Below are 15,205 nucleotides of genomic sequence, written 5' to 3'. Positions count from 1 at the left end.
CATTGTAAAAAGAATCTATGATAAAAGAATTACTTCAGCAAAGACTGAAGCAATCTAGTCTGACCAGAAGCAGGAGTTTAAAAAGGTCAACAGGACCAAGCTTTTTTTCATATCCCACTTCCACTTATCAGCAAGTGGATTTGCATATAAACTAAATATTTATCTACCAATCTAAATATTTAGCCCTCCCTTGGTCTTAGACCAATGCTCAGGCAGAGCGCAGCAGATGTCACGATCAGACAGCTGGGGGTGTGTGTTCCGACAGACTGTCAGTTTCTGAAACCACACAAAAAAGACCTTGTAAAACTTGGGTTTGATGCAACCCTGCCAGACTGCGCACAGGTTAAAAAAAAGAATATACCCCACCTCTTAAGACCGCAGAAGGGTTAAATAGCGTGCTAGCTTACTTGCTAAATATTAACTTGTTTTAATAATTATATCCAAGCTAAATATTTAGTTTGGAAAATAAATATTTTCTTAAGAACTTAAATGCTTAATTTGTAAAAGAAATATATACATAGAAAAATAAATGTTTAGTTAAACTGCACTTTTAATTTAAAACATAATTTTCAGTTTGCAAACTATTTTGTTTCTAAACAAAGACATGAAGCTTCGGCGCAAATTCAATCTGGAAGACTGCTTAGCCTCATCTGCCTCATCAATCAGTGCCTCCTATGTAGCATCAGGAATGTTTGTCGAGCTTATCAAATTTCCACCTCGACGTCCACAGCCGGGGCCTGAACGCTGAAGGACTTTAATGTTTATTTGTTATTAAACTTTCTTTAATCGCTTTCTTTCTCTGTCTGAGTCTCTCCAGATTGAAATGTAGTTCAGATTTAAATATTGAATTTGTAACTGAATATTTAGTTTCCAAATTAATATTTGTAAATTTGAAAGCTAAATATTTTTTGTATGCTAAATATTTAGCTTGTGATTTATGCCCCTGTAATAAGGGCATTAATAGATGTATGAATAACAGTCAAAATATGACTGAAAAATGTACAATAATTTTTTAGGCTAAATAAACATAAATATTAATATACTTTTTTACTGTGTGACTTTATAAACAGCCTCCCTTATGATGCTATTGTATAAAGTCTAAGACTTGAGAGACTCCTGTAAGGTTGGTGTTATGGGCAGGCTCTTTGTGGAAAAAACATCCTCACTTGTGTGTAAGAGTACATTATGTACACTTTTAAAATAACATGAGACTTAGTTTGGTTGGAATCCTGATGCTGTGACCCTTGATCCACCAACTCTGGAGTCACAAAAGCTGTTAACTGCCTTGTAGATGACATTTATCTAATTCCAGTTATCTGTTTTTAAAGGACAAGCGATCTCTGAAGGAGCATCTGGAAGAACAAGACGACAGAGACCTGAGGTACTTCCAACCTAACCTCCACACTGCAGACGGGTCGAATGTTTGCTTCCAGCCCATCAACAGGCTGCAGGGTGCAGACAGACTGGACACAGCAGACCTGATGACTGAGACACACACCACAAACACCAGGGAGGTCAAGAAGAAGATTCTGAAGAAGGTTAAGAGCAATAAAGGTTTGTTAGATGAAGAGAAAAAATTTTAACATCCAAAGATGTTTCTGCTAAACATGTATTCTGTTTCTCAACAGACAAACCTATGCCAACTCAATTGCCAGGCTCAATTAATTTATTTTTAAAGTTTACTTAAGTTAAGTTTCTTTTTAAGTTTAACCAACTCAACTTATGTCTATCCAACTCAATTTGCCAGGTTTATCCAACTCAATATATTATGATCATCCAGCTTAGGTATTTTTTTTCTCAGACAGCCTTTATTTGAGAGAAGTTAGACAGGAAAGTGGGTGATGACGGTGAGAGAAGACAGCAGCAAAGATCATCAGAACTTATGCAGTGTGTTTTCCCTCTGCGCCCCCACAACACCACGACTGGTACAGGATCTGTTCCTGATGAAGTTTGCGTCATGACACTTTCAAATACACTTTTCAGAGTGCACTCAAAGAAGTGTACTCTAAAGATAACGTAAACAATTAAGTTCAATGCTGCGTTTGTATCCTACGTCTGATGTCATACCGGAAGCTTCACCAAAGATCGTAGTGACTGTGGTGCTATGATGGTGCGGCCATCGCAAGTTAAATTCCAGCCTGATGACCTTTACTGCATGTCCTCCCTCTTATTTACCAAGATAAACCAACTTAACAAACTAAGTTGGATGAACTATTTTCTTTATTCAGTGTACAGGATCTTTAAAAAACTAAAATAACATGTTAAAACATACATTTACATACATACGTACAGTGTGAGTGACAATGTAATTTTTGACAGTTTGGAAGAAATTAAAAGTTTGAGTTGACTTTCTGTAGAATTAAGTCAACGAGATTTGAATTTATTAGACAAAAATAAATAATTTGAGTAAGAGTGACTAATCTTGTCATGTCACTTGATGAATTAAGTTATAAAAACTTGGTAAACTGAGTTTGATAAACTTAATAAATTGAGTTGGTCAGACATAGGATATGAAACTGGCATTGTTCCAAGTAAAGTCAAAGTAAAAAGTTCTTTTAAATTAATAAAGTTAATTTACGTTAGTTAGATTTGGTACTTTTAAGTTAATTGAACAAAAAAAGTAAGTTAACACTGAACCAAATGAATGAAGTGAGATTAATGTAAATGCCAAAAACACTATTTAGTGTGTAGAGAAGCAGATTACTCCATCATTTACAAATAAAGGTACAGCTAGATTCCATAATCTGGCCTTTATTACATCATAAAGTTTCCATCAAGGAACTGCAGTGATTTCTTTGTGTTCCTGCCTACAGAGAAAGAACTCAACAGGATGCTTCTGGATTTTGTGAGGAAGGTACCAAAAGAAACCTTGACACAACTTATGGAGGCTCTGCTGAGTGCAAACATGTTGAAGTCATCAGAGAAGGAGGCAATCCTTCAAAACCACACCAGAGTAAACATGGCCACCTGCTTAGTTGACACTGTAATGGAGAAGGAAACTAATGCCTCCAAAGAGATGATTCATCATCTTCAAACCATCGATCCACAACTGTGGTCTGAGCTACAGTCATCTTCTATCACAGGTCAGTTCACAAGGTTTCTATTGGCCACTGTTTTTCTTTTTTATTAATCCTATAGTTAAATTGAACACTGTCTGCTGTTGTTTTGCATTTTTCTAGGTCAAGAGTCTGGTGAAGATCTCTTTGATAATGAAAAGTAAGTTCTACAAGTTCTTCTGAAGTCCAGATTCAAATCAAGTTTATCTAGACATCGACCTCTGAAGTGACCTAATTACTCTGTGTTGGAGGACCAGTAACATGGACTAATCACTATTACTTCCTGGATACCATCAAGTATAAAATATTCACACATTTTTATAAACACAAGTATTAACAGATAAGTTAGGGATCTGTGTTAAATTTCTACCAGATAATGAATCATTTCAGAGTGACTTATTTACCAAGTTCTAAACTTAGTTTCAACATGTATGATATACGCACTCCCGGCTCCAGAGCAGTTTAGCAGGAGGGGTACCTTTGCTTAATTTGAGGGGGGCAGACTAAACATACTTTTACTTTAATATTAATACATAAACAAACATTTATGTAACATTTCAGATAAAATTACCATGTTTATTTATACAAGATAAAAAGTAAGGATGTAAACAGTGACATGTGTAACATGCAATTTGAGCATAATGTTTATGCTCAAATTTGCATTAACATTAGTTCATATGTTGTGGAAATCCAAGGTGTCCCATGAAGTCTAATTAAATGCAAAATCAACTCAACTCAAGTAAGAGTAGAATAATATTACTCAAGTAAAGGGAAAATGTACAGTAAAACTATTATCAATGCATCCTTTCCCAAAAAGTTACTCAAGTGAATGTAACCAGCACTACCCTGTTTTGAACATAGATAACAGCAATACTAGAAACCTATTCTTGTTGAAAAGCTTAACGTGATTTATTGACATTAGTTGGTCATTTAGCTAACATTACCTGCATCCAACAGCATTAATCAACTCACTCGGTTAGTTTGTCGGGGTTGTGGGGGGAACTGTGCAAAGTTCTTTGACTTTTGCTAGTTTGCTGCCATAATTCTAAGACACACCAGCATGCCATTCCGCACAGCAGTAGCATGCCTCTGTCGCATTTACACTAGTGTTGCATTAAAGGCGGCTCATGAAAACACGTTATGACATGTTTGCAATGGATTAAACACTTGTAATGGCTAAAAAAGGTGCGGGAGACAGAGGGACCAGTACAGGATGTGTGGGAGCCCCTACTGTACCAAATCAAGATAGGAATAATAGAAAGTTGGCCACTCTGAGGTAAAGATATAAGAAATACCTTCCAGTCCAGGGGGAGCTGACTCTGTGGGTGGACAATGCCTCCCAGTGCCCCCTATTGTCCTCCTTTCCAACCAGGCCTGGATGTATGACATTTTCTGTAATAGATATTTCCATTAAAAAAATTTACCTTCAGTAAATTTAATGTCATCTTATGACCCATAGACCCTTCTGGGACATGAAGGAAATCTGGCAGCCGAAATCTCTTGAAGACAACAGTGATGCTGTAAGTTGCCATCTTTGTCTATGAGCTTAATGCCACTAGATAGTCTAAGTTTTGACTGACTCCTGTAAGGTTAGTAGCTATGCTCAGGTTATTTTGGAATAGATTTTCTTCACTTGTTCTTAACAATGTGTTTTGTACATTGCTTTAAAAAACCCCCATCAGACATAGTCATGCAAAGAACCTGAAACGGTGACCCTGGATCCTCCAATTATGGAGTCCTAATAGCTCTTGGCTGTCTTGTTGATAACATTTATCTAATTAACCTCATTTATTTTTAAATGGTATAAAGCAATGGTTGAAGGACCAACTGGAAGATCTGGATAGCAGAGAGTTGAAGTACTTCCACTGGTACCTTCACACTTTGCCCGAGTCCGACGTTGACTTCAAACCAATCAAAACGAGCCGTCTGGAACATGCAGACAGATTGGACACAGTAAATCTGATGTTTCAGAAGTACACCACAAACACCAAGGAGGTGGCAGAAAAGATTTTCAAGAAGATCATTCCACAAGAAGGACATGTAATTATACTTTTTCCTGTATTGTCTACAAATCGGAACGTCGTTATCTTCTCTCATAATGAATGAGCTCGAATATTTTATTTCCTGATATTCTAACAAGGAATCTTTTCCTGAACTGCCAGGTGTTTAAAGTTTGGCTTCTGGATATTTTGGAAGACCTGGACAAAAAGGAGCTGAAGTTATTCCAGTGGTACCTTCAGAATGCGGACGAGTCCAAGGATGGCTTCAAACCCATCACAAAATCCAAGCTGTATGGTGCAGACAGACTGGAAACGGTAGATCTGATGATTAAGACATACACCCCAAAGACCAGGGAGGTCACAAAGAAGATCCTGAAGAAGATTGAAAGCAATAAAGGTATGTTTGATGGAGCAAAAATATCCTTCAAGAGTTTGTTCTGAAACATCTGAACAAGTACCTGCTAAACATTTATTCTTCTTATCAACAGACAAAGTTACCCCTGAAGTAGAGGAGCAGATTACTCCATCATCTACAAATGAAGGTACAGCTAGATTCCAAAATCCGGTCTTTACTGCATCATAAAGTTTCCATCAAGGAACTGCAGTGATTTCTTTGTGTTCCTGCCTACAGAGAAAGAACTCAACAGGATGCTTAGTGACTTTGTGAGGAAGGTACCAAAAGAAACCTTGACACAACTCATGGAGGCTCTCCTGAAGGCAAACATGTTGAAGTCATCAGAGAAGGAGGCAATCCTTCAAAACCACACCAGAGTAAACATGGCCACCTGCTTAGTTGACACTGTAATGGAGAAGGAAACTAATGCCTCCAAAGAGATGATTCATCATCTTCAAACCATCGATCCACAACTGTGGTCTGAGCTACAGTCATCTTCTATCACAGGTCAGTTCACAAGGTTTCTATTGGCCACTGTTTTTCTTTTTTATTAATCCTATGGTTAAATTGAACACTGTCTGCTGTTGTTTTGCCTTTTTCTAGGTCAAGAGTCTGGTGAAGATCTCTTTAATGAAAAGTAAGTTCTACAAGTTCTTCTGAAGTCCAGATTCAGATCAAATGTATCTATGCTGCCTCACCAACACTGGTACCCAACCCTTCATATGAATTAAAGCCTAATTAGCTTGGAGTATAATTGGTAACACTTTATTTGAAGGGGTGTGCATAAGACTGACATGACACTGTCATAAACATGACATAACATCTCAAGTCTTTATGATTATTTATGACAGTTGTCATGAAGTGTCATTTGGGAAATAATGACACTTTTAATGCAAAGTTGCTCTAAAAGTTGAATTGAAAGTCCATTAAAAGTGCCAACTTTGCATTAAATTATCATTTACAACATCAGGCAATGTTGGCACTTTTAATGGACTTTCAATTCAACTTTTAGAGCAACTTTGCATTAAAAGTCATTATTTACCAAATGACACTTCATGACAACAGTCAAAGACATTCATAAAGACTTCTTCATGTTCATGACAGATGTTATGTCATGTTTATGACAGTGTCTTGTCAGTCTTTTGCAAATAAAGTGTTACCGAATATTTTAATTGAATTTAAAGTATGAGGAGTAGCGGGCATCAAAGAAACAGCACCACCCAGTACCTTAAGATCCAGGATTACAGATTAAGTACCAAAGTTTTTGTACGTGGGTCTATTTTCTCGATTATATGCATGCTTCCACGTATGATAAATTCCCACATTGAAAGTTAATTTACTGTGCCCCTCTGGAGTCAGGTCTCTGCTTGATGTGTGATGGGATCTAGATTGTCTGTTGAACTTAATTAAGCCGCAAAAAATTAAGTGCAACTGAATAGCTTGTGTCAGTATTATTTAAATTTGATAGGTAAAAACAGAATATGGTAGATTTTTTTTTTATGCCATCAGTCAAAATGATGGACAACAAAAAATTCTATTGCAACCTCTGAAGATGAGACTTTTAATTTCCTGAGAGGTCATTTGACATATGTGAGATTTCAAAAATGTACTTTTGACCCCAAAAGCTAATGTCTTGTTGATTTTATGACATACCTCTCTACTTAACATTTTTTTTCAAATGTCTTGAAGGTATCTAATCTATCTGTGAGCTAAATTTCAAATGATTTATACCATTTTCAATGGGTTAACTTTAGAGGATGTTGTGAAGCTATTTGGTCACACCCCTTTTCAATTATAGTGAAATACTTTCTTTTCTGCACATTTGATGTGTTCAAAAGTTGGTGACTTTTCATAATTAGGGCCTCCAAAAAGTTACTTTGATTCAGAAAAGAATAATAAATGACTACAATTACAATAGGCCTTTGCAGGAGTTTTGTTACTCAAATAATGAAAGATGAGAACCAGCTGGTATCTGACCATCTAAAGCTGGTAAACAATCTCATTTACAGACTGCAGGTTTGTGGAGGTCAAAGACAGTTTGAGTTTTTGCTGATCTGTGGTTCTGTTTCTGAGGAAAAAGAGAACGTCCTTTTGGTTTCATGCCAGCGTCATGCCCTACAAGCCTAAGCTAAGCAGAGCTGGATCAGGACCAGCCTTGTCCCAAATATACACCCTGATAGAAAGCCCCATATAACACCTTCTGCAGCAGTTCTTCAGTTTGGTCCAAAACAGCAACTTCAGTAAAAACAGAACTTGATTTCTGCTTCAACAATATGAAGCTGCAGTTTTCCAGAGATGTTTCCCACATCCTTTTCTCTTTATATCTGCTGCTACCCATCAGCGCAGATACGGTGATGGCAGCTTAAGAAGCTGCTAGATCCAGATAAGGTTCACTCTGCTCACCTGAAAACTAAACCAAACAAATGATCAGGGGTCCAAACACCTCTGTGGTGGAGCTTATGCACCCACTTTATGACATAAGACCAATAAGCCAGCCAGTGAAGTCCTTTCCAGTCTGAGTCACCTGGTTGTATTTATCTAAACCACTGAGTCAGTTTATTGTCCACATGTTCCTGTTTTCTTAAACCCTCACTTAGAAAAGTATTCATATCTTTCTGCCCACATGCAGGGCCCCCTCTTGAATCATAGTTTTTCTACCTTAGTACCTGGAAGCAGTCTGTTATCCTACTTACATGTTTCAGCTTTAATAACTGCAGATGTATTTTATATATGCAGGCGAAATAAACTGTGCTGATGTTTTGGTTGCTGTTTCTGGCATCAGTAGTGTGTTTTCTGGTGGGGATGGGGTCTTCTTGGCATTTAGAGAAAATTTCTGTGTGGATTTTATGTGATTTATTTATTTATTTATTTATTTTTTCCATTTCTTTAATTTATTTTGGTTTTTTGCTCCAATATTAATTGTTTTCCTTCTGAATGGATACAAGGGAAAGACAATAGAATTTGTAAATAGAACCTGAAACATAAATAAATAATGTATTTTCAGGAATAAGACTGAGAAACCCCAAGTAGAAGAGCAGCAGGAAGACCAGCAGGACTCAGGTAAGTGGTGAGAGTATTTTAAACTGGTAACTGTTAGAAACTGTTATAGAGAGAAGACAGCATATTTAGTTGTCTTTATATATGTATGTAATCAGAAAACTTAATGATTTGCAGTTCTCAGGAGTTTATTTCTGTATCAACCATTAAAATAGTACAAATCTAAACTGACAAATTACAGCTTGTATGATGAACCACAGCTTCAGTCTATAAAGAGAGATCTTTTTCATTTCTTTCTGTTCAGTGAAACACTGTGGGGAGCAGTTAGAATCTTTGTAAAGCCTGAATATAACAGGTTTTACAAAAAATGGACTCAGACTCCAGAACTCTGCAGAAACACAAAGTTATGATGGAATGATATGAAGAACAGGGGTGTAACTGTCTGATACATCAGTCTTTACTCTATCCACCAATACCTGGACTCAGAAAGTAGACAGGGAGAGCAATTCAATGTTTATCGCATCATTCATTCATATCACGATTATTATATTTTCCTAATATGTTCTGGAGCTCCAGAACATTGGAGCTTATTGCAGTGGAGCTTGTGAAATAAATTACACATTTATTACAACAGCGTTATGAGCACAAAGGACCGGTTGTCCTTCATTCACTTATTTCGGTAACACTTTATTTGAAGGGGGTTGAATAAGACTGACATGACACTGTCATAAACATGTCATAACACCTGTCATGAACATGAATAAGCCTTCATGAATATTTATGACTGTTGTCATAAAGCGTCATTCGGTAAATAATGACACTTTTAATACAAAGTTGACATTATTCAAAATGTCTTTCTTATGACAACGTGACCTTAACCAAGAAATCATTACTGATATAAATTTGTTATAAAAGTATTACTGATTGCACTTTAAAAATTAGGTAACTTTATGTTATTAAAGGTAAAGTTTAAACAGTAATGATTTCTTAGTTAATGTCAAGTTGTCATAACAAAGACATTTTGAATAATGTCAACTTTGTATTAAAAGTGTCATTATTTACCGAATGACGCTTTATGACAACAGTCATAAATATTCATGAAGGCTTATTCATGTTCATGATAGGTGTTATGTCATGTTTATGACAGTGTCATGTCAGTCTTATTCAACCCCCTTCAAATAAAGTGTTACCCTTATTTCTTTCTTGGTAGTAGTTTTTTTGGACTTTGTTTTGCTTTAGTCCTGTATTAGCAATGGCTTCAATGGTTCTGTATGGGGTTGATCTAGAGAAACTCATCCATGCGTTTATCTTTAGCCACATTGATTACTGCAACAGCGTCTTCACAGGTCTGTCCAATAAATCAATCCTCCAGCTGCAGCTGATCCAGAACGCTGCTGCTCATGTTCTCACTAAAACCAGGAAGATAGAGCACATAACACCAGTTTTAAAGTCCCTACACTGGCTCCCTGTAGCTCAGAGAATAGACTTTAAAATACTGTTGTTAGTTTAAATAACACCACTATTTGTTACGATGTAAAGCACTTTGAAATGCCTTGTTGCTGAAATGTGCTACACAAATAAAATTTGATTGATTTATTAATTAATTGTTTGGTATTGCATAGCTTGCACAATTTTCAAAAAATAATTAAATTATTTCCGTATTGCTTTAGCAGCTTGGTCCATAGATGTTATGTTAGAGCAAAAAAAAAATCTAGGCAGAAGTGGGCGTGGCCAAAGTAAAACTGTTGCAGAATCATCTAAGGTTTAAGATCCCATCAAGATTTTGAGTGTAGGACTTGAGGTTTAGGAGTTACCACCCAAAATGTATTTTCCTTTGTAATAGTGCCCACTAAGTATTGGGAAACATGAAGAGTTTTCTCTAAGCAGCAAAGTTTTTCAACCAGAGACTCATTAGCTTTATTCCAGCATTCCCTGCTTTTTCTGACCAATATGTATTCGAGGAGAGGAATAAAAAGAATAACAAATTACTCCACAGGAGCAAGAGAATGGCCATGGCCTGACTTGGCCATCTGCTCGCTTCCACAGGCTTGGAAACATAATTAATTTACTGTGAATATATTTTGCATTTTAATGTGTCCATGTGACATTATACACAAACACCCCTCTGAGAGGATCAGTAATAGTTTGTATTCTTTTTTTTTTTTTTACGTGTATCCTGTTTTCTGTTTGTCTCTTCATTCAGATATTAGTCGGTGTCAAAGTGACCTTAAAGAGTCTCTAAAGAAGATGTTCCGATATCTCCATGAAGACATTGTTGAAGCTCAAAATCAAACCTTTCAGAATCAGATCTCCACAGAGCTCTACATCACAGAGGGATTGATTGGAGTAGTTAATGACAAAAAGGGAGTCAAAGTAAGTAAATGGAAACAGATTCGAACAGCATCCAGGAAACATAAGTCAACAATCACACAAGAAAACATTTTCAAACTCCCTCCTGGAAGACAGGAACCAATCAGAACAGTGATGACAACAGGTGTGGCTGGAATTGGGAAAACAGTCTTAACACATAAGTTTATTCTGGATTGGGCTGAAGACAAAACCAACCAGGACATCCACTTCATATTTCCATTCACTTTCAGAGAGCTGAATGCCTTGAAAGAGAAAACATTAAGCTTGGTGGAACTTGTCAATCTCTTCTTTTCTAAAAACAAAGAAATGTGTAGCTTTGAACACTTAAAGGTTTTGTTCATCTTTGATGGTTTGGATGAGAATCGACTTACTCTGGACTTCTGCTGCACTCAAATCCTGACTGATGTTACAGAGTCCACTTCAGTGGATGTTCTGCTGATAAACCTCATTAGGGGGAAACTGCTTCCCTCTGCTCTCATCTGGATAACCACACAACCTGCAGCAGCCAATCAGATCCCAGATGAGTTCATTGACATGGCGACCGAGGTCAGAGGGTTCACTGACACACAAAAGGAGCAGTACTTCAGGAAGAGATTCAGAGATGTGCAGCAGGCCAACAGGATCATCTCCCACATGAAGACATCACGAAACCTGGACAGCATGTGTCACATCCCAGAGGTCTGCCGGATCGCTGCAGATGTTCTGGAGAATGAACTAAAGTTCAAAGAGGGAGCAGAGCTGCCAAAAACTTTAACTGAGCTGTACATTAAGTTCCTGGTGATTCAGAAGAACACCAACAAGGAAAAATACAGTGGTGGAGCTGGAAATACATACATCCAAGAGATGGTTGAGTCTCTGGGAAGACTGGCTTTGGAGCAACTGCTTAAAGAAAAATTTATCTTCAACAAATCAGACCTCAAACAGTGTGACATTGACATCAAAGATGCCTTGTTATTCTCAGGAGTGTTCACTGAGCACATTAAAGAGGAGAGAGGATTAGGCAAAACTTCAGTCTACTCCTTTGTTCATCTAAGCATCCAGGAGTTTCTGGCTGCAGTCTACATGGCTCACTGTTTCGCCATTAGGAACACAGAGGTGATAGAGAGCTTCCTAAGGGAAAACCATAATTACTCAGCTTTGGATGAGTTCCTGAAGAAAGTCATGGAGAAATCCCTCAGGAGTAAAACTGGCCAACTAGACCAGTTTGTTCGCTTCCTTCATGGCCTCTCTGTGGAATCAAACCAGAGACTCTTAGGAGACCTGCTGAGGAAGACAGAGAACAGCCCTGAAACCATTCAGAGAATCATCAACAATTTGAAGGAGATGAACACTGATGATATCTCTCCAGAGAGGAGCATCAACATCTTCTGGTGTCTGACAGAGATGAATGACCTGTCATTTTTTCAGGGGATCCAACAGCTCTTGCAATCAGGGAAGAAGCTCTCACAGAGCCAGTGCTCAGCTCTGGCCTTCATGCTGCAGATGTCACCGGAGGTCGTTGATGAGTTGGACCTGGAGAAGTACAACACATCAGAGGGGGGAAAACTGAGACTGGTTCCAGCTGTGAAGAACTGCAAAAAGGCTCGGTGAGTCAAGGAGTTTTCGTTGTGTGGATGTTGATTCAGCACTACTGTACTAATGTTTATTCTTAGTTCTTCAAGTTGCTTCTGGATGCTTCTTGGCCTTTAGCTGCGTCCTTAATACTTTGGTCTATTAAACCATTCAATTCAATTCAATTTATTGGCACTAAGAAAAATGATTCAGTCACACAAATGACTGAATCATTTCAGTCATTTGTCCTAGTTATAAAAAGGCTTGGTAAGCCCAGTGAATTATTCAAAGTAGTTTAAAGCATTTCTGTCTAAGGAAAATGTACTTTTAAGACCATTTCATCATCCTATTTTCCATCTTCTTTAAAATGCCTTAAGATCTTCTACTTAATTCTGGCATTTTCTCATTGTTGGTATCTGAGATATCAATTGAAAAATGTAAATGTTCAGCTTACTCATGACAGCACTGCTGTAGCTTTTGGTATTTAGAGATTTTGCTCATTTAAAAGTGTCCCATGTTTTTTCTGTTTTCATATTCAATTGCAATGAATAGAAGACATTGGGAACTAGAAAATCTATATTGTATATGAAAGATCCAGTCAGCCACAGGCACAATTTAAAAGTTAAATACCTGTATGCTCATTGGGCCATTAGTCCCTAATTTGTCTTTTAGGATCTTTGACTGTTTTAATAAAAAAAGTTTTGGTTTCATAGAATCTTGGATCATTAAAATAAGTACTTCATTGTAGTTGTTGCCATGAAAAATAATTGTTTGCACACAGAAAACCTTGTTAACAAATTTTTCCTCTTCTCACTAATTTTCTCTGAGCTTGTAAATCAGAGTAAAAGTTTCTGGAGGAGTCTTAGTTTTTGTCAAGTTCTCCCAAAGATCTGAGGACTCAGATTCCAGAGTTTGAAACATTTTCTTCATCAGCACCTCATCTGCAGCCTTTAACACTTTAGACATTTCATCCTCTTAATTACTGGAACGACTTTCATTGTTTTCACATGAAAAATGCTCATTGGTCAGTCACTCTGTCTCCTTCCACTATCTTCTGTCTTCAGCTCTTTGTTTATGTTATGTCTGTAAAAAATGAAAATGCACATATTTTTAAGAGTTCACAACATCAGATGTCTTTTTTTATCTCACCTGCCCCTTGTTTTGGTATCATGAAGACAACAGATTGTTTCTGTATGTCATGAAGTGGGGTTGTTGATGGTGAGGAGAGACGCTGAGACCCAGGTTATGGTGATGATGATTTAATGAAGAGATAAAGCTCAAAAACAGTCCAAGACAGGCAGCACGGCGAGAGGCAAGCACACAGCTAAAAACCGGTAGCAACTGTCAAACGGACTAGACGGAGCAAACACAAACCACAGTACATACGACGATGATCCGACACAGACAAAGACAACAGGTGGGGTTAAATACACAGGGAAGGTAATCAGGGAACGGGATACAGCTGGGAGCAATCAACAGGGAAGACAGAGACAGACTCACAGGACTACACAGAAACTCAAAAATAAACACACAGAAACACGGAACATGACACTGTAAAAACAAAAGATGGACTTAAAACATGTAAAAGCATTATGCACCACATAAAAAGTGTTCTTACCATGAGTCCTGGAATGAACGGGCTTAATCTGAGAGACATGAAACACTGGATGAACATAATGGAGGTGAGAGGGAATTTAAGGCAGACTGCAGAAGGACTGATGACAGAGACAATCTACTTGAGCTGCCTGAATGAGGCCCTCTGGACCCCAAATAATGGAACCACCATAACAGGAGGGTGGAAGGATAGGTTTGGAGGAGTCTTCAGAAAGGATAGGTTTGGAGGAGTCTTCAGAGTTATAAGAAGAATATTGTTTTGAGAGGGTGTCTAGTTTGGAATTTCTGAAACCAGTGCGATTGTAGTTGAACTGAAAAAAGAACAATGTCCAGTGGGCCTGTCTAGGATTTATGTGTTTAGCAGACTGTAGATTGACCAGGTTTTTGTGGTCTGTCCAAACAAGGATGGTTTGTTCTGTGTCTTCCAGCCAGTGTCGGCAACGCTAATTTATTGGCTTGAAGCTCCTGGTCATAGTTGTGTTATAGTTGCGTTCAGGTGGAGTGAAATGTTTTGAGAAAATGCACATGAGTGTCTTGTTTGTTATACCTGAGTCTGGTGTAGATGACAGTTACAAATACAGACACAGTTAAAGGGTAAGTACGTAGTTTATTTTATAGCAGCAGGAACAACAGGAGAACAGATAGCAGGAGGTGAGGACTGGTCGGCGATTCACACTGGCGGGGAAAAGGAGTAACTGATGGAGAGCAATGTGAGAGCAATATGCAGGTGGAAAGGAGGCAGCTCTTACTGTTGGCTGAGATGGGGTGGTGCTGTGGGGGGAATGTATATCCAGGCAGAGATCGGCTGTGAGCTGGAGAGCTGTGTTGAGGCTAGGGTTCTCTGAAAGCTGTCTTCCAAGAGCTTAATCATGAACAGCAGAGATTCTGTTGTGGCAGTCTCAGTAAAATGATATTCAGATGATATGATTGAGATCACATCTTAGTCTGTTTATAATCTAGATTGTCTGATTTAATCAGAACTGACTTTCTTCTCCAATCACAGACTTGGTGGCTCTGATCTCTCAGAGACTGAATGTAAAGTTGTGGCTTCAGCTCTGAAGTCCACCCCCTCCCATCTGATTGATCTGGAAATAAGTAGGATCATTGAACTGAAAGACTCTGGAATGAAGCATCTGTGTCAGATCCTGGAGAGTTCAGTCACTAAAGTGACATTTCTGAGGTTTGTTTCATCTATTTATTCAACAAATAAATACTACAATAAA

General features: G+C 37.8%; 1 protein-coding gene across 1 annotated transcript in view; it reads left to right on the top strand.

The window, feature by feature from the left end:
* The first annotated feature begins 204 nt into the window (after positions 1-204).
* The window catches only part of LOC106964802 (NACHT, LRR and PYD domains-containing protein 12-like), a 26,810-nt gene continuing 11,809 nt past the window's right edge, over positions 205-15,205 (top strand). Inside the window, exons 1-13 of the mRNA XM_015060512.1 lie at positions 205-249; positions 1,329-1,554; positions 2,814-3,083; positions 3,180-3,216; positions 4,516-4,576; positions 4,866-5,096; positions 5,219-5,453; positions 5,545-5,598; positions 5,688-5,957; positions 6,054-6,087; positions 8,455-8,510; positions 10,651-12,403; positions 14,986-15,162. Coding sequence (XP_014915998.1) covers positions 205-249; positions 1,329-1,554; positions 2,814-3,083; positions 3,180-3,216; positions 4,516-4,576; positions 4,866-5,096; positions 5,219-5,453; positions 5,545-5,598; positions 5,688-5,957; positions 6,054-6,087; positions 8,455-8,510; positions 10,651-12,403; positions 14,986-15,162 — 3,449 coding nt within the window. The remainder of the gene's footprint in view (positions 250-1,328; positions 1,555-2,813; positions 3,084-3,179; positions 3,217-4,515; positions 4,577-4,865; positions 5,097-5,218; positions 5,454-5,544; positions 5,599-5,687; positions 5,958-6,053; positions 6,088-8,454; positions 8,511-10,650; positions 12,404-14,985; positions 15,163-15,205) is intronic.

Source organism: Poecilia latipinna, unplaced genomic scaffold (assembly GCF_001443285.1).
Source record: "Poecilia latipinna isolate Pla-1442-1.1 unplaced genomic scaffold, P_latipinna-1.0 Scaffold1721, whole genome shotgun sequence".
NCBI lineage: Eukaryota > Metazoa > Chordata > Actinopteri > Cyprinodontiformes > Poeciliidae > Poecilia > Poecilia latipinna.
Note: the sequence above shows the minus strand (reverse complement) of the source record. Positions and strands in the feature narration are given on the sequence as shown.